This window comes from Symphalangus syndactylus, chromosome 9 (assembly GCF_028878055.3).
Source record: "Symphalangus syndactylus isolate Jambi chromosome 9, NHGRI_mSymSyn1-v2.1_pri, whole genome shotgun sequence".
In the NCBI taxonomy this organism is placed as follows: Eukaryota; Metazoa; Chordata; class Mammalia; order Primates; family Hylobatidae; genus Symphalangus; species Symphalangus syndactylus.
The window spans coordinates 62,642,236-62,666,033 of record NC_072431.2 but is presented as its reverse complement, the minus strand read 5'-3'; the positions used below and the strand labels follow the sequence as shown (position 1 = coordinate 62,666,033).

The following is a 23,798-nucleotide window of genomic DNA, read 5'->3' as shown; positions in this document are numbered from 1 at the left end:
ACACGACGGGGGGATTCTGTTAGCAGGGAGTGGGGCAGAGGACTTGGAGGACAGCTTTTGGGGTCAGATACAGGACTGGAACTCAGATTATTAGTATTTTTTTTTTTTTTTTGACAGGGTCTAGCTCTGTCCCCTAGGTTGGACTGCAGTGCTGCAATCATAGCTCATTGCAGCCTTGACCTCCCGGGCTCAAGCTATCCTCCTGCCTCAGCATCCCGAGTAGCTGGGACAACAGGCACGCACCACCACACCTGGCTAACTTTTTTGTTTTTTTGTAGAGGTGGGGTCTCACTGTGTTTCCCAGGCTGATCTTGAACTCCTGGGCTTGATCCTCCTGCCTCAGCCTCCCAAAACACTGGGATTACAGGCATGAGCCACTGTGCCCAGTGAGACCCCAGGTGTCTTAACCATGACCCCAGACTGCCTTCTACTGCACTGCGGCTGGGTGTAAGACCCCCTCCCGCTGCCCAGCCCAGAGCCTGGCCTGAGCAGATACAAATGGAAGGCCAGGGCTGTGACTGGCAATGTTCTTCCCAGCTACAGTGACAGTGGGGGTGGGGAGGGCAGGAATCCAGGACCCCCAGGCCACTCTACCCCACTGGGGAGCCTCTGGGACTAGAGAGGGAGTATTCAGTGGGAGGCTGAGGCTGCTGGGGAGAAAGGATACCCCCCCTTCCAGAAGGGGAGAAATTTCTTTTTTGTTTGTTCTCTCAAGCTTCTTTTTCAAGAAACAAGCATATGGCAGCGGATGGTGCGGGGGCCGTGTTTGGGTGGGGTGTGTGCCTGCCTTTGCCTTTTACGTGGTTGGGTGTATTTTTTTTTTCTCCATCAGCTCCAACGCCCCAGCTGGTCCATAGGGCAGTGAGACTCGAATCACAGAGGCACTTCCCTGGTGTCCAGAAAAATCCAGCTCTTTCTAGTGGTGCTTCCAAGAGGGAAGAGATTGGAGAGCTCTCCAGCAAACCCAGGCCTGAGCTTTGCAGAGGTCTGAGCTGAGGACTGAGTGTCCAAGGGGCTGAGGATGTGGACTGTCTTTGTGAGGTGGGGTACAGCCAGTGAAGGAGCCGGTGTTAATTTCCTGAAGCTGCTGTAACACGGGCCACAGACTTGGTGCCTTAAAACAACAGAAATTTCAGGCTGGGCGCAGTGGCTCATGCCTGTAATCCCAGCACTTTGGAAGGCTAAGGTGGGCAGATCATGAGGTCAGGAATTCAAGACCATTCTGGCCAACATAGTGGAACCCCATCTCTACTAAAAATACAAAAATTAGACGGGCGTGGTGGGGGGCACCTGTAATCCCAGCTACTCAGGAGGCTGAGGCACGAGAATCGCCTGAACCCTGGAGGTAGAGGTTGCAGTGAGCTGAGATCCCACCACTGCACTCCAGCCTGGATGACAGAGTGAGGGAGAAAAAAAAAATTCTTTTTTTTTTTTTTTTTTACTTTAAGGTTCTTGGGTACAAGTGCAGGTTTGTGACATAGGTAAACTTGTGTCATGGGGGTTTGTTGTACAGATTCTTTTTTCACCCAGATATTAAGCCCAGTACCCAACAGTTATTTCTTGTGATCTCCCTCCTCCCACCCTCCACCTTCTGAAAGGCCCCAGTGTGTGTTGCCCCCCTCTGTGTGTCCATATGTTCTCATTGTTCAGCTCCCACTTATAAGTGAGAACATGCAGTATTTGGTTTTCTGTTCTTGTGTTAGTTTGCTAAGGATAATGGCCTCCAGCTCCATCCATGTCCCTGCAAAGAACATGATCTTGTTCTTTTTTGTGGCTGCATAGTATTCCATGGTGTATATGTACCACATTTTCTTTATCCAGTCTATCATTGATGGGCATTTAGGTTGATTCCACGTTTTTGCTGTTGTGAATAGTGCTGCAGTAAACATACGTGTGCGTGTGTCTTTATTGTAGAATGGTTTCTATTCCTTTGGGTATATACCCAGTAAGGGATTGCTGGGTGCAATGTTATTTCTGTCTTTAGGTTTTTGAGGAATCACCACACTGTCTTCCACAATGGCTGAACTAATTTACAATTCCAACAGTGTATAAGTGTTCCTTTTTCTCCACAACCTCACCAGCATCTGTTTTTTTTTGTTTGTTTTTGTTTTTGTTTTTGAGACGGAGTCTTACTCTGTCGTCCAGGCTGGAATGCAGTGGTGCAGTCTCAGCTCACTGCAACCTCTACTGCCTGGGTTCAAGCACTTCTCCTGCCTCAGCCTCCCGAGTAGCTGGGATTACAGGCATGCACCACCATGCCCAGCTAATTTTTTTTGTTTGTTGTTTTTGTTTGTTTTTCGTTTTTTTTGAGACAGAGTCTCACTCTGTCGCCCAGGCTGGAGTGCAGTGGTGCGATCTCGGCTCACTGCAAGCTCTGCCTCCCGGGTTCATGCCATTCTCCTGCCTTAGCCTCCCGAGTAGCTGGGACTACAGGTGCCTGCCACCACGCCTGGCTAATTTTTTGTATTTTTAGTGGAGACTGAGTTTCACCATGTTAGCCAGGATGGTCTTGATCTCCTGACCTCGTGATCCACCCGCCTTGGCCTCCCAAAGTGCTGGGATTACAGGCTTGAGCCACCGTGCCTGGCCCAGCATCTGTCATTTTTTGACTTTAATAATAGCCATTCTGACTAGTGTGAGATGGTATCTCATTGTGGTTGTGATTTGCATTTCACTCATGATCAGTGATGTTCAGTCTTTTTTCATAAGATTGTTGGCTGCATGTACATCTTTTGAAAAGTGTCTGTTCATGTCCTTTGCCCATGTTTTTCTGAGAACAAGAGAAATTTCTATTCTCACAGTTCTGGAGGCCAAAGGTCCAAAATCATTACCACTGGGCCAAAATCAAGGTGCCAACAGTGCCATGCTCCCTCCAGAGGCTCTTGGGGGGAATCTGTTCCTGGCCTCTTCTAGCTCCTGGGGGCTGCCAGCAGTCCTGGGCTTGTGGCCGCATCACTCCAGTCTTCAAGGCCAGCATCTTCCAATCTCTCTCTACTTCGTCTTCACTTGGACTTCTCTTCTATATGGATGTTCAGTCTTCCTCTACCCTATTTTTAAAAAATTTTTGTAGAGCTGGGGTCTTGCTGTGTTGCCCAGGCTAGTCTCAAACTCTTAGCCTCAAGTGATCCTCCTGACTTAAAGTGATCCTCCTGCCTTGGCCTCCCAAAGCACTGGGATTACAGGAATGAGCCACTGTGCCTGGCATGACCTCTTCTTCTTCTTTTTTTTTTGAGATAGGGGTCTCACTCTCTTGCTCAGGCTGGAGGGCAGTGACATGATCTCAGCTCATAGCATCCTTGACCTCCTGGGCTCAGGTGATCCTCCCATCTCAGCCTCCTGAGTAACTGGGACTACAGGCATACTCCACCACACCCAGCTAATTTTTTTTTATTTTTTGTAGAGATGGGGTCTCACTGTGTTTCTCAGGCTGGTCTCAATCTCCTGGGCTCAAGCAATCCTCCCACCTCGGCCTCCCAAAGTGCTGGGCTTACAGGTATAAGCCACCACGCCCGGCCATGACCTCTTCTTATAAGGATGCATGTGATGGCATTTAGAGCCTACCCAGCTAAGCCAGAATAATCCCCTACCTCAAGATCCTTAATCACACCTGCAAAGTGATTTTGCCATATAAGGTAACACAGGCTCTGGGGATTAGGACGTGGCTGTCTTTTGGGGGTCATTTTTCTGAGCCTATCTCGGGTCTCTAAGGGCAAACTCCAGCAGCCATCCTAGTAGACTGGTTCTCCTGTGATAGATGCCGGCCAGGTAAAGGAGACAAATGGAAGATCCCAGCTGACCCACCTCGGCTCTGTCCCCTCAGAGGGGAACTTATTCTCATTTATGTGGACTCCCTAAGCCATATATCTAGGCTGGAGTGCAGTGGCATGATCTTGGCTCACTGCAGCCTTGACCTCCTGGGCTCAGGGGATCCTCCCATCTCAGCCTCCTGAGCAGCTGGGACTACAGGCATGTGCCACCACACCCAGCTGATTTTTTTATTTTTTGTTGGGATGGGGTCTTGCCATATTACCCAGGCTGGTCTCGAACTCCTGAGCTCAAGCCGTGTCCACTCTCCCAAACAGCTGCCCCCTCTTGGGGGGGTACGGCAGCATCAGCCTGGTGTGCCCTCAGGTGTGTCCGTTATTTATCTTGGACTGCATAAACCAATAGCCCAACATTAGCAGTGTCAAACAATAGTCATTTCTTCTTTTACTCTTCACAGTGTGAGAGTTGTCTGAGCTTAGCCAGATGGGTCTCACTCAATCTCTCCTACAATTGCAGTCAAAAGGTTGCCGGCAGGAGTTGGAGGCTGCAGTGAGCTACGATCGCACCACAGCACTCCAGCCTGGGCAACAGAGCGAGATCCTGTCTCTAAATAAAAAGTTAGCAGGGCTTGCCGTCATTTTGAAGATGTTTCCCTTGCTGGCCCAGGGCCTGAGCCGAGGAACAGCCGGGGCCCCTTGGGCTTCTCTGATGCCCCTTGGCCCCTCCAGCACGGTGGCCTCAGGATAGCCGGGCTTCCCACGTGTCAGCTCAGAGTCCAGGGGCAAGGGTCTGAGAGTGAGTGAGCGGCTGGGGGAAGTCTAGCGCCTTTGGGGACCTGGCTGCAGAAGTCACGTGTTGGCGCTGTCCACACATTCTGTTGGTTCAAAGTGGGTCCTTATTCAAATCACGTTCAAGAGGAGAGAATTAGATGACACCACTTGTTGGGAGAAGTATTAAAGAACTTATTTATTTATTTATTTTTTTCACTTTGGGAGGCCGAAGTGGGAAGATCCTTTGAGCCCAGGAGTTCGAGACCAGCCTGGGCAATATAGGGAAACTCCCATTTCTATTTAAAAAAAAAAAAACTTATTTATTTATTTTTTAGAGACAGGGTCTCGCTCTGTCACTCAGGCTAGAGCGCAGTGGTGTGATCACAGCTCACTGTAGCCTCCACTTCCTGGGCTCAAGTGGTCCTCTTGCCTCAGCCTCCCCAGTAGCTGGGACTACAGGTATGCACTACCATGCCTAGCTAATTTTTAAAATTTTTTGTAGAGATGGGGGTCTCACTATGTTACCCAATCTGGTCTTGAACTCTTGGCCTCAAGCAATCCTTCTGCCTCAGCCTCTCAAAGTGCAGGATTACAGGCATGAGCCACCACACCTGGCCAAAGAATGTATTGTCAGATTTAAGGCCACTGCAGGAGGATGGACCAGAGAAGAGGGCCCTGGGGTGCCAGAATGGGGGTGTATCTGCCAGCTGGATTCCAGGGGTCTGAGTACCCAGGTGTCTGGGGTGGGAGAGTGGGTGCAGGCTCCAGGTAGGCGTGTCCCCTTTGGGAAGGGTGGGACAGGGCCCTCCAGAGCCCAGGCCCAGGCTCTGGGCTGAGGCTAGGAGAGTCTCAGAGCATTTCCCGCTGGACAGCCCCAGAATCTGACTGCAGTCTGTGCCAAGAGCACTTAGCGTTCTGCTCCACTGCCTGCCAGCCCCACCACAGACGCCACACCCCATCGGGCTCACTCGTGCCTTAGTGCCTTTGCCTGAGCTGTCCCCTCTGTCTGGACTGCCCCATCCCTCGACATTCACCGTCTTCATGTCTCATGATTCTTCCAAACTTGCATCAACGACCCCTCTCTTCGGAGGCCTTTCCAGGCCTTGTTATGTGTAGCAGCCCGGGCACACACAGATGAAAGCAATCAGCCCTGTTCTCCAGGAGCCGGTGCATGGGGGCTCTGACGCCTCCACATCCTGGAGGAGGAGGGAAGGAGGGGCTGAGGGAGCCCAACCAAGGGGCACAACGGGAGGTGCTGACGAGCCCACAACAGCTAAGAGGGAGCCAGCAGCAGGGAAGGGGATTTCTTAAAAAGGGCACAGCAGGTGCAAAGGCTTGAGCGAGAGTGCAAGGCCCACCCAGGGGCCTGCAGGCTGGAGTGTGGGGCTCTGGAGGGAAGACGGGTTCAGCTTACTCTGTGGTGTGACTCCTGATGGGACAGTGAGCCTTTCGAGGGTGAGGTCATGCCCTGCACATCTCTGTGTCCCAGCATGACTGCGGCTGGGGCCAGCCACCTTCTCTGTGAAGGTTTTCACTGCATTCAGACTGTGCTGGGACTGGCCCCAGGAGGACTTGGACTAGCGTGTGTAAGTGAGTGTGCATATGTGCACGCATGTATGTGTGTATGTGTGTGGACATGCATGCGAGTTTGCATGCATGTGTGTGCGTATGTGTGTATGCATGTGTATGTGAGTGCATTGTGTGCACAAGTATGTGTGTATGCATGAGTGGCTATGCGTGCGTATGTGTGTGGGGGTGTCTGCGTGTGGGTGTGCATGCACATGTGTGGGTGTCTGCATATGTGTGTATGCATGTGAGTGGGTATGCGTGTGTGTATGTGGGTGTGCATGTATGTGTGTGGGGGGCGAGTGTGTGCATGTGGGTGTGCCTGTGCGTGCGTGTGGGCGTGTGTATGTGTGTATGTGCGTGTGCATGTATGTGGGTGTGTGCATGTGGGTGTCGTGTGCATATGTGTGTATGCATTTGAGTGTGGGTGTGCATGTGTGTTCATGTGGGTGTGCGTGTGTGGGTATGCATGTATGTGTGGGTGTGGGGGGTGTGCACATGTGGGTGTGCATGTGTGTATGCATTGTGGGTGTGTGTGTGCATGTGTGGGTGTGCATGTGTGTGCACGTGTGGGTGTGCATGTGCGTGTGCGAGTGGGTGTGAGTGTGCATGCATGTGTGTGTTGAGTTGCTAGTGCTCACACTTACCTCTGGGGCAGAGATGTGCTTGTTAGGTGCCCCCTCCCTCTCTCCACTCCATTCCAGCAAAGGTCACTGAGTGTCCTCTCTAGTCTTAGGAATGACACTCGACAGTGGACAATGAGAACAACCAAACACTTCCTTCTCTTCCCCCCTCCCCCCATTTTGAAAAATTATATTAAGGTCGGGCATGGTGGCTTATGCCTATAATCCCAGCACGTTGGGAGGCTGAGGTGGGAGGATTGTTTGAGGCCAGGCATTCAAGGCCAGCCTGGGCAACATAGCAAGACCCCATCTCTACAAAAAAATTTAAAATTAGCCAGGCATGGTGGTGCACACCTGTAGTCCCAGCTGCTTGGAAGGCTGAGGTGGGAAGATGGCTTGAACCCAGAAATTTGAGGCTGCAGTGAGCTATGATCACACCACTGCAATCCAGCCTGGGCAACAGAGTGAGACCCTTTCTAAATAAAATATAAAAACGGAAGTACTATACAATTCAACAGTTCCACCTCTGGGTATATACCCCAAATCATTGAAAACAGGTTTGCCAAGTGATTTGCATACTCATGTTAATAGCAGCATTATTTGCAAGAGCGGAAACGTGGAGTGCAGTTGCACAGTCACAGCTCACTGCAGCCCCAACCTCCGCAGGCTCAAGCCATCCTCCCACCTCAGCTTCCCAAGTAGCTGGGACTACAGGTGTGCACCACCACACCCAGCTAATTTTTGTATTTTCTGTAGAGATGGGATCTTGCCATGTTTCCCAGGCTGGTCTCGAACTCCTGAGCTGAAGCAATCCTCCTGCCTCAGCCTCCCAAAGTGCTGGGATTACAGGCCTGAGCCACTGGACCTGGCTGGTAGTCCTATTTTTAATTTTTTGAGGAACCGCCATGCTGTTTTCCACAGTGCCTGTACCATTTTGCATCCCTACCAGCAGCGCACAGGGTTCCAATTTCCCCATGTTCTCACCAGCCCTTGTTTTTTTCCTGTGTGTGGTTTTGTTTGTTTTTTGTTTTTTGTTTTTTGTTTGTTTTAGACAGAGTTTCACTCTTGTTGCCCAGCCTGGAGTGCAATGGCATGATCTCAGCTCACTGCATCCTCCGCCTCCTGGGTTCAAGCAATTCTCCTGCCTCAGCCTCCCAAGTAGCTGGGATTACAGGCATGTGCCACCATGCCCAGCTAATTTTTGTAATTTTAGTAGAGACGGGGTTTCACCATGTTGGTCAGGCTGGTCTCGAACTCCTGACCTTAGATGATCCGTCTGCCTTGGCCTCTGAAAGTGCTGGGATTACAGGCGTGAGCCACCGCGCCCCGCCTTCTTGTGTTTTTTATAGTAGGTATCCTGGTGGGTGTGAGGTGTTTAGATTTGTATTTTGCTAATCTTTAGTGATGCTGGACATCTTTTCATCTGTTTTCTGGCCATTCGTATATCTTCTTAGGGGAAAGGTCTACTCAAGTCATTTGCCTATTTTTTAATTGGATTATTATTGTTAATGGAGACGATGTCTCGCTTTGTTGCCCAGGCTGGTCTCGAGCTCCTGGCCTAAAGTGATCCTCTCACCCTGGCCTCCCAAAGTGCTGGGATTACAGGCGTGAACCACTGCGCCCAGTCTTAGTTGTTGAGTTTTAGGAGGTGTCTGCATATCCCGGATATTAATCCCTTACCGATATACTATTTACAAATATTTTCACCCATTCTGTGGTTTGCCTTTTTATTCCGTTGATTCTGTCCAAAACTTCTCTTTACTCATAGAGCAAAGGTTATATAGCTCTAAGCCAAGCTTCTTCCCTTTGCTTCTCTCCGTGGAAACAACAGTATATTATCCTTCCACTCCTGTACCCAGAGAACTCCTATTCACTCTTTTCACTCTTCAAAACCCACCTCAACAGTCATCAACTCAGGGAAGCCTTGTTTGTCAGGCCCCTCCTCCCCCAAAACTAAGTAAATAAAATATTTAAATAAAACATAGGTAACCCCTTTTCCCAGTGTCAAGCTCTGTGCCTGGGCGAGCTTCTCTGCTTGTCCTTCTTTCATGGTCCCGTAATTCTTTTTTTTTTTTTTTTTTTTAAATAAGATGGAATCTCACTCTTCCACCCAGGCTGGAGTGCAGTGACAAGATCTCAGCTCACTGCAACCTCCAACTCCCAAGTTCTAGCAATTCTTCTGCCTCAGCCTCCCTAGTAGCTGGGACTATAGGCGTGTGCCACCACCCCCAGCTAATTTTTTGTATTTTTAGTAGAGATGGGGTTTCACCATGTTGGCCAGACTGGTCTCAAACTCCTGACCTCAAGTGATCCTCCCACCTCTGCCTCCCAAAGTGCTGGGATTACAGGCATGAGCAATCGCACCCAGCCTGGTCCTGTAATTCTCTCTGGACACACTGACCCTGTGAGCTGGAGGAGGGCAGGTGGAGCCTGGCACAGAGCAGCCTCTTGGTAGGTGTTGAGTGAATGAGTGGGGGTGGTGAGGGGAGGCCAGGGAAGGCACCCAGGCTGTGTTCCTCCCACCCCCAGCCTTGCCACGACCTACCAGGCTTCCAGCTCCTGCTGAGCTCTTGCAGCGTGGCCCCTCCCCACTTACAGCTCACTGCCTTGGACTAGGTCCCAGCCAATGGCCCGGCGGAGGTGTCCTCACTGTTCTTACCCAGTATGACCTAGGCGGGAGCCAATAAGCACAGGGAATGAGTATCGCCCTGAGGGTTCAAAAGTGTGCAAGGAAGGAAGGAAGGAAGGGAGGAAGGGAAGGAAGGAAGGAAGGAAGAGAGAGAAGGGAGGGGGGGAGGGAGAGAGGGAAGGAAGGAAGGGAGCAATGAATGAATGCACACATCAAGGAATGAATGAATGCATATACACAAAGGAATGCATGCACACACCAAGGAATGAATGAATGAATGCACACAAAGGAATTAATGAATGTACACAAAGGAATGCATGCACACACCAAGGAATGAATGAATGCACACATGAATGAATGCATGCACACGAAGGAATTAATGCACACACCAAGGGATGAATGAATGCATACACCAAGGAATGAATGAGTGAGTGTTCACACCAAGGAATGAGTGAATGAATGAATGCACACAAAAGAATGAATGAATGAATGTACACACCAAGGAATTAGTGAATGAATGCACACACAAAGGAATGAATTAATGTACACACCAAGGAATTAGTGAATGAATGCACACACAAAGGAATGAGTGAATGAATACACACAAAGGAATGAATGTACACACCAAGGAATTAGTGAATGAATGTGCACACAGAGGAATGAGTGAATGAATGAACGTGCCACTTGTGAAGAGTGAAAAAAGCCTGAGAAACCCCCAGCTGAGGGAGCCCCCAGGTGTGCCCCTGCTGTTGAGAGGCCTGGACATGCTGGTGCATGGGGGAAGGGCTTGGGCTTGGGCTGAACTGGCTCACAGGCGACCCATCAAGTGTCACAAATGACCTTGAACCGCTGCCACAAATGACCTTGAGCAGCACACTTCCCCTCCTGAGCCTTAGCCTCCCCAGATGTAACATGGATTAAAAGAACCACCTCATGGTGCTTTTCTGAAAATTTGGTGGGCCTAACGTGGTGGCTCACGCCTGTAAGCCTAGCACTTTGGGAGGCCAAGGTGGGTGGATCGCTTGGGCTCAGAAGTTTGAGACCAGCCTGGGAAACATAGTGAGACCCTATCTGTTTTGTTAAAAAAAAAAAAGGAAAAAGAAAATTCGGTGGGGTGATGGGTGTGCCAGTTGGAGAGCTGTGACATTTGTTTTTTTGGTTCAACCCCAAGCCAGTGCAGACAAGTGACCCTCCCCAGCCAGCGAGCCAGGCCTCTCAGTATCACCCTGGCTGAGGTTGTTCGTGTATGTGTGTGTGTGTCCCTTTCTTTACTGTCCTCATTCTTTGCATCACGTGTGTGGTCTTTTCTGTCTCATACACACACACCCGTCGTATTTGCATGCTCTGACACACAGACACACATTGATGCTTCCTTTTTAAATTTTTTTATTTTTGGAGGCACGGTCTTGCTCTGTCGCCCAGGCTGGAGTGCAACAGCACGATCACAGTTCTCTGTAGCCTTGAACTCCTGGGTTCAAGTGATCCTCCTGCTTCAACCTCCTGAGTAGCTGGGACCACAGGTGTGGACCACTACACCTGGCTAATTTTTTTTATTTTTGTAGAAGTGGGGTCTTGCTATGTTGCCCAGTCTGGTACACTCCTGCTTCTTTATGTATGTATGTATTTATTCTCTTTTTAGAAAATTATTTCATTGAATCCTCCTTTAAGCACAGACTTTTCTGAAGCTCTGGGGACACTTGGGGAGAAGAGGAGGGGAGGGTTCTAGATGCCCTGTAGGGCCACATTGGCCCTGGGTGCAGGACAAGTCCACGCAGGAGAAACGGACCCTGCTGAGGGGGTCTCCTCTTTGCCTCTTCCCTGAGTCCCAGCTGGGTGGTCTCCCCTGTTCACTGCCGGGCAGGGTTGGGCAGTGCAGAGCCGAGCCCACCACTGTGTCATCATTCCAGGGGGGAAGGGGCTTGAAGGCTGCATCGTGGGGTGATGGGAACCCGGATTTAGTTGGTATGACCTGAGCTCAGTTTTCGGCCTTGCCACATCCTTGTGGTGGGGTCTTCAGGTGGGAATTCCTCCGTAAAATGAGAGCTTGTGAGAATTAAACTGGTCCCAGCGTTTAGGAAACAGCCCTGTGACTCCTTCCGTCTGTTCCCTCTGGAGGGGGCGGTCCTTGAGCTCTACTGAGCCCATGCCAGTGAGAGTCATGGCTGAGCCCCTGGGCCAGATGCCAAGTTCCATGCCACCTTGGCACTTAACTTTTTTGGCTCTGGGCTCTTTGGCTGTCCCCTCTGTGAAGGGCATCTAAGGTGGTGGGTGGGGGAGAGGAGTTTGGTTTTTTTGTTTGTTTGTTTTGGTTTTTTCTTTTTTCCAAGGAGTCTCACTCTGTCACCGGGGCTGGAGTGCAGTGGCGTGATCTCTGCTCACTGCAACCTCCACCTCCTGGGTTCAAGCGATTCTCCTGTCTCAGCCACCTGAGTAGCTAGGACTACAGGCACCTACCACAGTGCCTGGCTAATTTTTAAATTTTTAGTAGAGGTGGGGTTTCACCATATTGGCCAAGCTGGTCTTGAACTCTTGACCTCAAGTGATCCACCCACCTCAGCCTCCCAAAATGCTGGGATTACAGGTGTGAGCCACCGCGCCTGGCCTTTGTTGTTGAGACAGGGTCTTGCTCTGTCTCCCAGGCTGCAGTACAGTGGCACAATCATAGCTCACTATAGCCTCAAACTCCTGGCTCAAGCGATCCTCCCGTCTCAGCTTCCCGAGTAGCTGGTGCCACAGGCATACACCCGGCTAATTTCTGTATTTTTTGTAGAGACAGGATTTTGCCTTGTTTCCCAGGCTGGTCTCTAACTTCTGGCCTCAAGCCATCCTCCCACCTTGGCCTCCCAGAGTGCTGGAATTAATAGGCGTGAGCCACCATGCCCAGCCAGGAAGGGGAGTTTATTTAAATGGGCCGAGCCAGGAGCTTTGTCTTAGCCTTGCTCTTTTGTCTACATGCCCTTTTCCCACCTCCCACTAGGCTGCACTTCACTGGGGTAAATCGGTCAGAACCAGCCCAGTGGGAACAACCTGTAACACCTGTTTCCAGACATCCAGGCTTTGGGCTGCAGAATAGGCTCGCGCCTGTTAGCTCACTCTCTGCTAGCCTCCTAGCTGGCCCTGAGCACCGGGTGCAGGGTGTTTGGGATTGGAAATCACAGCTGGATTTCTGTTAGTTCACTGTCACCCTGGCCCCAGGGCTGGCTAGAAAGTGGGCTCTCTGGGCCGGACTCCTATGGGAGTCCCCCAGCCTGGAGACAGCCCTGCCTTGAGTCAGGGCAGCACTGATTCAGACGTGGCCACAAGCGCTTGGCTAATTTTTGGCTCAGCGTCCGGGCAGGCCTCCAGCTCTCGGCGGCCGGCAAATCTGCTGCTGTCTGGGCAAGGAGTCCCTGGCAAGACATGGGGCAGGCAGCAGGCAGGCAGGGAAGCTGAGCTTCTTGGAGTCTGGAATAGGGAACATCCCTGAGGATGACCCAGGCCCTGCACCTGGCTGGGTGTAAGAGTCCCCTGTGAGCTTAAAAATACAGTGTCCACGGCCGGGTGCAGTGGCTCATGCCTGTAATCCCAGCATTCTGGGAGGCCGAGGAGGGTGGATCACCTGAGGTCAGGCATTCGAGACCAGCCTGACCAACATGGTGAAACCCTGTCTCTACTAATAATACAAAAATTAGCCGGGTGTGGTGGCGCACGCCTGTAATCCCAGCTACTTGGCAGGCTGAGTCAGGAGAATCGCTTGAACCTGGGAGGTGGAGGTTGCAATGACCTGAGATCATGCCACTGCACTCTGCTCTGGGCAATAGAGTGAGACTCCATCTCAAAAAAAAAAAAAAAAAAAAAAAAAAATACAGTGTCCAGGGCCCCGCTGCCCAGGGAGCAGTCACCTCTGATGAGGTGGGGTCCAGGAGCCTGGGCACTGAACAGCAGGTGTTGGCAGCAGCTGGGCTACCAGCCGTCCTTGCTTCACAGGTGGGTGGAGCAAAATCGGGAGCTGGGTGATGGGACAGATGTGACAGCAGCTCTTCCATAGTTCTCGGACTGTAACCTGGGATCTTCCCAGCAGACTTCCTCCACCCATCCCAGCTCTGCCTTTTGGGGGCTTCAAGTCTCTCACATTATTATTATTACTTTAATAATTTCAACTTTTAGGCCGGGCTGTAATCCCAGCACTTTGGGAGGCTGAGGTGGGTGGATCACTTGAGGTCAGGAGTTCGAGACCAGCCTGGCCAACATGGAGAAACCCCGTCTCTACTAAAAATACAAACATTAGCCAGGCGTGGTGGTGGGCACCTGTAATCCCAGCTACTGGGGAGGCTGAGGCAGGAGAATCTCTTGGACATGGGAGGCGGAGGCCGCAGTGAGTCGAGATGACACCACTGCACTCCAATCTGGGTGACAGTGAGACTCTGTCTCAGAAATAATAATAATTTTAACTTTTATTTTAGATTCTGGGGGTACATGTGCATGTTTGTTACAAAGGTATATTGCATGATGCTGAGATTTGGGATACAAGTGATCTCGTCACCCAGGTAGTGAGCATAGCACTCAATAAGTAGTTTTTCAGCCCCTCCTTTTCCCCTCTCTCCCTGCTTTTGGAGGCCTCATCGTCTGTCATTCCCATCTTTATGTCCGTGAGTACCCAACGTTTAGCTCCCCTTATAAGTGAGAACATTCGATATTTGGTTTTCTGTTTCTATGTTAATTTGCATAGGATAATGATGTCCAGCTACTTCCATGTTGCCGCAAAGGACATGATTTTGTTCTTTTTTATGGCTGCATAATATTCCATGGTGTGCATGTACATTTTCTTTATCCATTCTACTGCTGATGGACACCTGGGTTGATTCCATGTCTTTGCTATTGTGAATACTGCTGCAGTGAACAGACGTGTCTCTCACCTTATTAAGGGAAGTTGACTTTTTGAACCCAAAGGATGGACATTTGGGACATTTCTCTTTCTTGCGAGTGTCTGCGTTTTGGGCTGCTGAGAGAGGTGTCTGGGCTCCTGTTCCCATTGCTCCCTGTGTTGTGGTGTGACCAGCCATCCTAGGTGGCCTGGGACTGAGGGGTTTTCCAGGAGATGGAACTTTCTGTGCTAAACCCAGGAATGTCAAGTTGGGCCCACTTGGCTGTGTGTCAGCTCTGCGTGTGAGCAGCTGGTCTGTTCCCTGCATCCCTGTGAATGTGAGAAGCGTGGTCTTCCTACCGCATGGTGACAGCAAGGACACCAGCAAGGTTGGAGACAAGACAGCCTTCTTCCCCGCTGTGCACTGGCCGAGGCCTGGAGCAAGTGCCTTTCTCATCTCTAAAATAGAGTGATGCTGGAGGAAGGACAGTAGCTCATTTGGGCCAATGCTGCCATCAGAATTTTTACTTTTTTTTTTTTTTTGAGGGAGTGTTGCTCTGTTGCCCAGGCTGGAATGCAGTGGCGCCATCTCGGCTCACTGCAACCTCTGCCTCTGGGGTTCCAGCGATTCTCCTGCCTCAGCCTCCCAAGTAGCTGGGATTACAGGCGCCCGCTACCATGCCCGGCTAATTTTTGTATTTTTAGTAGTGTTGGGGTTTCATCGTGTTGTCCAGGCCGGTCTCAAACTCCTGACCTCAAGTGGTCTGCCCGCTTCACCCTCTCAAAGCGCTGGGATTACAGACGTGACCCACTGCACCCAGCCCTGCTATCAGAATTTTTATTTTTTATTTAAAAGACAAGGTCTTGCTCTGTCACCCAGGCTGGAGTGCAGTGTCGCCATCATAGCTCACTACAGCCTCAAGCTCCTTGTCTCAAGCAGTTCTCCCCCCTCAGCCTCCCAAAGTGCGGGGACTATAAGTGTGAACCACTGCACCCGGCCTCTGCCTTCATTTTCTGTTTAGAACCATTCCCACTTTACAAATGAAAAATCTCGGGGTTTCAGGACTCATCCGAGGTGGTCCTAGCAGACCTGGGCCTGGGTCTCATCTTCCCCCGCTTCCCCCGCTGCATTCTTGCTCCAGGCACGTGGAACCTGCCTCTCCCTCCATCTGAGGTCCTTTGCAGGGAGTGGCTGTCTCTTTCTGTGCTCCCCAAGTGCACCCACCTGGGCTGTGGCTCGGGACAGAGGGTCCTACAAGCCCAGATGACTGGGACAAGGAGCCGGGGATGGCCCACAGCCCAGCCCCTCTTCCCTCTCTCTGTCCCTCCCTCCTGGAGTCCCTGGTTCCTTCCTAAATGGATTAGAGCCTTTACCGGAAGGAGCCGGCCGCTGTCTGGGGCAGCTGGGGGGCCAGGGCTGGATGGCTGTCTGGTGCCTCCTGCTTTGCCCTGATTCAATTTGGGCCTCAGCAGCTGGGAGGCTGGCAGCCCTAAGGCCTTTCTGGGAATGGTTCAAGGGACCGGCTGGCAGGGGGTGGCTGCGGGGAGGGGGACACCTTCCAGCCCCCAGGCAGGCAGACCTCTCAGCTGGATCTTTTATGAAGTCCAGTCGCATGCAAGACCCTCCAGCAGGCTTCCTGCCATGGAACATCCCCAGCTGTGGCCACTGGCCACTTCTTGGTTCATCAGCGGGTGTCATCCATGTGTCCCATCCATGGCCTGTCACCCCCTCCGCATCCCTTAATACAGCAGATTTCAAACTTCTATAAAATTGCAACCCAGAAGAAGAAATGTCTTTTATAAACATTTAGCAGCAAACTCAACATACATTTTGGCCAAACGCCCACCGGCCAGTTGTTTAAATCAATATTTATCCACAGCCAAAAAGCAGAGGAGAGCCAGAACTGAGGCCAGAGCCGAGCTCTGATGCGTCTCTCATTTCTCGGGATGTTTCTGTCCCTGACGTTGGACACCTCTGGCCTTGTGAAGTGTGATGCACTCTCACATCTCCTATTCTGTGTCACTGGCCAATGATCATATATCATGACCTGCTGGAAGGCCTGTCTGTGGCTGGGACCACACGCCTTGGGCCTCATGCACACTGGGCACTGATCGGGTCCTGGGGTGCAACAGTGACAGGCAGACCTGGTTTCTGCCCTCAAAGAGCTTACAGATGGCAGGGGCACCCGTGGCGGCAGAAGACACCCCAGGCCTGGTGCCCTTTCTGGCGCCAGCCCCACAGTCCTCCTGCCTGGGCCTTCCCTACCCCATTGGGTGCAGAAACTCCTTGTCTGCAGGTAGGAGACAGGGCAGGTTTTCAGGCTCCCTTGGGACCTGCAGCCCAGCTCTCTGCCGTCAACACCCAGCAGGGGCCACACAGAGAGCACCGGGACTGAGCCCAGAGAGGGGAACCGAGAGTCCCCTGCCTCTGGTCTCTGCCTTCTTTGCTTGGATTGGTGCAGGGACAGCTGCCTTGAGAGCAGGCCCTGGCACTGGGGCAGCCTGTGGGTGCCCCCTGGGTTGAGAAGGAGAGGGGCAGGGTAGAACCAGGAGCCGAGGGAGGCTGATCTTTGTATCTCATGGGTGCCCAGCTGGGCACTGTCATACCCAGGAAGCCTGTGCCATGCCATGGGGACCCACAATTGGGGGCCCTGGAATTCAGGGGGAGGATGCAGCTCTGTCCCCAAGGAACCCCATTGCAACAGGACACAGTCCTGCCCTGGGGAGCCCCCGACCTGAGAAAAAGCAGCCTCGGCCCTGCTGTATCTTTCTATACCCCTGAGGTCAAGTCTCCTGGCTAGTAGGGAAACTGAGGCTGGAAGGCCTCGGCGGGGGTGGCATTGGCCTTGGGAGCATGTGACTTGATGCAGAAATGTGACGGCAGAGCTCAGAGGCATGTGGAAGGGAGGGGAGGACATCACCGGATCCTCACCCAGCTGGGCTTCAGGTTGGGGGTACAGGAGGAGGGCTAGCAGGTTGGACAATTAAAAGCTTCGATGAGGCTGGGTGAGGTGGCTCATGCCTGTACTTCCAACACTTTGGGAGGCTGAGGTGGGCAGATCAACTGAGGCCAGGAGTTCAAGACCAGCCTGGCCAACAATGGTGAAACCCCGTCTCTACTAAAAATACAAAAATCAGCCAGACTTGTGGTGGCACCTGTAATCCCAGCTACCAGGGAGGCTGAGGCAGAAGAATCACTCAAACCCAGGAAGGGGAGGTTGCAGTGAGCCAAGATTGTGCCACTGCACTCCAGCCTGGGCAACAGAGCGAGACTCTGTCTCGAAATAAAATTAAATTTAAAATTAAAAAAAGCTTCAAGGACCACCAGCAGATGATGGCAGGCCCAGGAAGGGTGCTTGAGGCAGGAGGAACTAAACCCGCACAGACTAGGGAAGCATGAACATCGGTACATCTGGGAGTGGCACAGCTTAGAGGGCCTGGAGCATGGAGTGTGAGGGGGAACTGGAGTGAAGGACAGGAGACCAGGTAACTAGAATACCAGGCTGAGGAGTTGAGCGCTAATGTGGGCAGTAGGAAGCCATGGAGGGTGTGTGAGCGAGGGAGGGCTGTGGCCAGAACTGCACACGGTGGGAGAGGTGGCATCTGGGGCCTGCCCAACAGACGGGGCCTGCCCAACAGACTGGTCCTGGTGCTGGGCTCAGCTTGGGTGTGCAGACTTAGGAGGGTGTGCCACAGGGTATGAGTTATCCTGCCACCTGTGCCCAGGCCTGTGCAGGCCCTAATCCCATCACACATAAAGCCCTTGGGCCCAGGGAAGGTTGGCCCTGGATACAGAGGTGGCCCTGGGAGTCCGGGGGTCAGGTGGATTGGGGTGGGCGGCCGCCACATGAGCCAAGCCCCCTGCCTTGTGCCCACCACTACTGCCTCCTCCCTCCCCACAGGCGACCATGGCCTTGCTGGGCAAGCGCTGTGACGTCACCACCAACGGCTGCGGACCCGACCGCTGGAACTCCGCCTTCACCCGCAAAGACGAGATCATCACCAGCCTCGTGTCTGCCTTAGACTCCATGGTGAGTGTCCCCACCCACCCAAGAGGAGGGGACAGGGTGAGCGTCCCCACCTGCCTTGTAGCTCAAGTCCTACCTCAGCCACTCAAAGGAGCTTTCACTGACCTGAGCCTCAGTTTATCTGACTGCAGCTAGGGCCACGATGCCTGTGTCAAGGGTGTGAGACTTCAGTGAGATGCAGTACATAAAAATCTAGCCCTGGGGCTGGGCGCAGTGGCTCATGCCTGTAATCCTAGCACTTTGGGAGGCCGAGGTGGGTGGATCACGAGGTCAGTGGTTCAAGACCAGCCTGGCCAACATGGTGAAACCCTGTCTCTACTAAAGATACAAAAAATTAGCTGGGCGTGGTGGCATGCGCCTGTAATCCCAGCTACTTGGGAGGCTGAGGCAGGAGAATTGCTTAAACCTGGGAGATGGAAGTTGCAGTGAGCCGAGGTCGTGCCATTGCACTCCAGCCTGGGTGACAGGGCAAGACTCCATCTAAACAAACAAAAAAAATCTAGCCCTGGAATAAACACTGGCTCCCAGCCCTTGTCCTCTTGTCCCTTCACCCCTCTTGCCATTCCCACTTTGTCCCTGGGATGAATAACGTGCCTGTCTCCTAGCAGGTGACCTGGGGGATAATGTGTGGGGAGCCATTCACTAGAAAGATGGAATCCCCAACGTTAAAGCAAGAGTTCTAACTGCATCTCGGGTGAGAAGAGAGAAACCGGACTTTGTATAATACGTCACTCCCCTGGCGCTATTGCCTACGTACCTAGACCTATAGCAATTTATCCCAAATGAGGACATCGTAATATCATTTTCCTCCAGCCTTTTCCTGGGGGAGGTTCTGTGATGGAAGTGTTAAAAAAAAAAAATCTAGCCCAGCACAGTGGCTCACGCCTGTAATCCCAGCACTTTTAGGGGCCGAGGCAGGTGGATCACTTGGGGTCAGGAGTTCGAGACCAGCCTGGCCAATATGGCAAAATCCCATCTCTACTAAAAATACAAAAATTAGCTGGGCGTGGTGGCGCATGCCTGTAATCCCAGCTACTCGGGAGGCTGAGGCAGGAGAATCACTTGAACCCTGGAATTGGAGGTTGCAGTGAGCAGAGATCGCACCACTGCACTCCCACCTGGGCAACAGAGGGGGACTTCGTCTCAAAAAAAATAAATAAAAATAAAAAAATTAGACTGGCATGGTGGCACATTCCTGTAATCCTGCCTACTCAGGAGGATGAGGCAGGAGAATTGCTTGAACCTGGGAGGCGGAGGTTGCAGCGAGCCGAGATCGTGCCACTGCACTCCAGCCTGGGCAACAGAGCAAGACTCTCTCAATTAAAAAAATTTTTTTAATAAAAATAAAATTAAAAATTTGTCTAACATCAGTTAGCTGCTGTGCCCCTGCATTTTAGGATGATGAAGCACAGAGAGGGTAGTACCTTGCCCGAAGTCACACAGCATGACCAGTTTTTTTTTGTTTTGTTTTTGTTTTTGTTCTTGTTTTTGAGACGGAGTTTTGCTCTGTTGCCCAGGCTGGAGTGCAGTGGCATGATCTCGACTCACTGCAACCTCCACCTCCCAGGTTCAAGCAATTCTCCTGCCTCAGGCTCCCCAGTAGCTGGGACTACAGGCCCCCGCCACCACACGTGGCCAGATAATTTTTGTACTTTTAGTAGGGACCGGGTTTTACCATGTTGGCCAGGATGATCACAATCTCTTGACCTCGTGATCCGCCCACCTCAGCCTCTCAAAGTGCTAGGATTACAGGCGTGAGCCACTGCGCCTGGCCCAGCAAGACCAGTTTTTAAAGTGAATTTCTGGGTACAAAGTCTCCCCAAAAAATAAAGGACCTCCTTCAAGCTGTTCCTGCTGTAGGTGGCTCAAGGGCTGCTTAAGTGGTGTTTGGGGCAGTGGTGGGAGACACCCCTGGAAAAGGGGCTGGGTGCCACACTCTCTCCATGACGACCCCTCCCCTATGCAGAGTGACCTTCATGAGGAGGGGGCCCCAGGAGCTCAGCCCTGTGTCCGAAAGCACTGTGAGCTTGGCAGTGATGGAGGTGTGGCTGACGTGGGCAGTGATGGGCGATGCCATGGCCACTAGCGACATGTGGCTATTTGCAATTTTTTTTTTTTTTTTTTTGAGACAGGGTTTTGCTCTGTCACCCAGGCTGGAGTGCAATGGCGCGATCTTGGCTCACTGCAACCTCCGCCTCCTGGGCTCAAGTGATTCTCCTGCCTCAGCCTCCCTTGTAGCTGGGATTACAGGTGTGCGCCACCACATCTAGCTAATTTTTTTGTATTTTTAGTAGAGACAGGGTTTCACCATGTTGGCCAGGCTGGTCTCAAACTCCTGACCTCAGGTGATCCACCTGCCTCAGCCTCCCAAAGTGCTGGGATTACAGGCGTGAGCCACCGCGCCTGATTCATTTAAATTTGAATTCGTTAAAACGAAATAAACTCAGTTCAGTTGCACCAGCCTCATTTTATGTGCTCAGTAGTCAGAAGTGGCTGGTGTCTATGGATTGGACAGTGCAGACGTAGAATGTTTTCATTGTCATAGAAAGTTACACTGGGTTGGCCAGGCGCAATGGCTCACGCATATAATCCCAGCACCCTGAGAGGCTGAGTGGGACAGATCACTTGAGGCCAGGAGTTTGAGACTAGCCTGGCCAACATGGTGAAACTCCATCTCTACTGAAAATACAAAAATTAGCCAGGCATGGTGATGCACGCCTGTGGTCCTAGCTATTCGGGAGGCCGAGGCAGGAGAATCGCCTGAGCCTAGGAGGCGGAGGTTACAGTGAGCCGAGGTCGTGCCACTGCACTCCAGCCTAGGTGACAGAGCAAGACTTTGTCTCAAAAAAAAAAAAAAAGTTCTACTTGGCAGCAGTGGTCTAGCGAGTGCTTCAGAGCCTCCTTGGAGGAGCACATGACCCTATAGTTATCCTAGCAGTGTGAACAAGACAGGCTCCCCCTGTCCCTGGGCCTTTTAAGGGTTTCTTGAGGGACCCTCATGGGTGACAATGACATTTGCTTAGCAGTGACCTAAGTCCAGCCTCCTCCAAATGCCAGGGTCTTTTGGTGGCCTGTAGGGAGGGTGGGCTGAAGGGATGTGCCTTCGTCACCCGCCCGCAATCTCAAATCCTCTTCCCCACCCACTCTGGATGCCTTTAGGTGGGTGAGTTTTCTGCCGTGGTCTCGGCGTCTTCAGCTGAGCGGTGACTGTGGGATGAAGCAGCTCTTTCAGCTGTGATGGATGAGAAACAGCTGGATTTATTTGTTTTATTTTTGTTAATAGTCTACAGTGTTCCCGTGCAGAAAGGGAACAGCAAGCTTTTGTTTTCATCTTAGAAGAAAATGAATGCCCTGTGTTTTAATTTTCCAGTAGGGACCCTGGAGGACAGGCCTCCTGGCCCCACGCCGCCCGCACCTTCCTAAGCAGAGCGACTCCAGGCTGGGGCTGGCACAATAGGCAAGATTATGTCCCAGAGAGGTTACCTGGCCCAGGCCACACAGCACAGAACTGCAATTGGAAGCCAGACTTTATAGCTGCCAGCACTACCTGACTCAGATGAAAACCAGCATTTATTAGGCACAACTGCCTGCCACAGGCTTCACAGTCAGGGTTTTCCTGATGGGGTAGGTCAGAGACCTGAGATGCTGGTGGTCTTGGTTGCAGGGACCCCCTATATTAAGGCCTTTGAGCTATGGGGCTGCAGACCTCGACTCTGGGGCCATGAGGATAGCCAGCTGCTTGTGTACCCATACGGGGTGTCCCAGTTTAGAGATCTTTTTCCTCCAACCATTGAATCCCCATACCCAAGCCCAGTGGCGCTGTGGAACTGGGCTGCTTGTCCCCAATTCTACAGATGTGGAAACTGGCCACGCAGAGTGGCTCACGCCTGTAATCCCAGCACTTTGGGAGGCTGAGATGGGCGGACCACCTGAGGTCAGGAGTTTGAGACCAGCCTGGCCAACATGGTGAAACCCCATCTCTATTTATAATACAAAAATTAGCGAGGCATGGTGGCAGGCGCCTTTAGTCCCAGCTACTCGGGAGGCTGAGGCAGGAGAATCACTTGAACCTGAGAGGCAGAGCTTGCAGTGAACCAAGATTGTGCCACTGCACTCCAGCCTGGGCGACAGAGTAAGACTGTGTCTCAAAAAACAAAACAAAACAGATGTGGAAACTGGAGCCCAGAGGAGGGATGTGACTTGCTCAAGTCCCACAGCAGAAGCGGCCGAGGTGGGATTGCAGCCCCAGTCTGTCCAATCCCCGCCTCTCCTGCAGTTCTTCCCACCTCCTCCTCATCCAGGACTTGAGAGGGGCCAAGAAAACCCAGCACGGCATTGTCCCTGGGGCTGGGGCTAAGGTGGGCTTACCCCAATGAGGAGGACCTTGGAGGGAGGAGCAGAGGACACTTGTCCTCCTCCAGCCCCCCATCGCCAATCCCTGCAGGGCCATTCATTCAGTCCCACTACAGAATCTGAGACCAAGAACAATAGAGGGGCCGTCTGTCCCTGGAGCTGCTGCTGGGGTCTCAGGCAGCTGGGAGCTCACATTCCACCCCCGAAGTGGGTACTAGAGGTGTTCGGAGTGTGGGGAGCCCTTCCGCTCACACACCCTGCTCTTCCCACAGTGCTCAGCGCTGTCCAAACTGAATGCCGAGGTGGCCTGTGTCGCCGTGCACGATGAGAGCGCCTTTGTGGTGGGCACAGAGAAGGGCAGAATGTTCCTGAATGCCCGGAAGGAGCTACAGTCAGACTTCCTCAGGTTCTGCCGTGAGTACCCCAGGGCTCCAGAGGGCCGGGCCCGTCCTTTCCCGAGGGCAGGCGCTCTAGCCCATCTCTGGGCCCCCAACCCTGTCTAGCCAGGGTGGCGGTGTGTGGGGGGTGAACCTAACAAGCTAGGTTGTCTGAGATTCCCGATGTGGTGTTATTGAGGCAGCCACGGTTTTTGCTGGAATCGTTCAGCAGCCCCTGAGTTGAGAGAGACTGGCTGGGTGAACCCCAATGTAGGCCAGAGCCAGCCACTTCCATCTGCCTTTTCCAGATGGGGACACCAAGGCCAAGGTTGCTGCTCAGTTCTTCCCCTTAACTATGTATTTCTGAACACAAGGACCAAATGCACTTATTCCAACACAATTTTTTTTTTTTTTTTTTTTTAATGAGACAGAGTCTCGCCCTGTCACCCAGGCTGGAGTGCAGTGGCACAATTTTGGCTCACTGCAACCTCCGCCTCCTAGGTTCAAGTGATTCTCCTGCCTCAGCTTCCCAAGTAGCTGGGATTACAGGCACCCACCACCACGCCCGACTAATTTTGTATTTTTAGTAGAGACGGGGTTTCACCATGTTGGCCAGGCTGGTCTCGAACTCCTGACCTCAGCCTCCCAAAATGCTGGGATTATAGATGTGAGCTGCCGCGCCTGGCCATGTTCCAATAAGATTTATTGAATGCCTGCTGTGCATGGCATCTTTTCTGATGCTAACTCACCTACCCTGACATCAACCTGAGGGGGCAGGCACTGTCATGGCTATAGTCACGGTTAACATCTTAGGCCAGGTGCAGTGGCTCATGTCTGTAGTTCT

At 52.1% G+C, this 23,798-nt stretch overlaps 1 protein-coding gene across 4 annotated transcripts in view; it reads left to right on the top strand.

Moving 5' to 3' along the window:
- The window catches only part of GTF2IRD1 (GTF2I repeat domain containing 1), a 151,334-nt gene that overhangs the window by 36,238 nt on the left and 91,298 nt on the right, over positions 1–23,798 (top strand). For 3 of the 4 annotated variants that reach the window (XM_055292844.2, XM_055292846.2, XM_055292843.2), the window contains exons 2-3: positions 18,099–18,227; positions 22,850–22,991. In XM_055292844.2, the coding sequence (XP_055148819.1) occupies positions 18,105–18,227; positions 22,850–22,991 (265 nt within the window). In that variant the 5' untranslated portion in view covers positions 18,099–18,104. Of the gene's footprint in view, positions 1–3,464; positions 3,494–18,098; positions 18,228–22,849; positions 22,992–23,798 lie in introns of those variants that run through there. The other variant, XM_063646337.1, reaches the window with a different exon arrangement.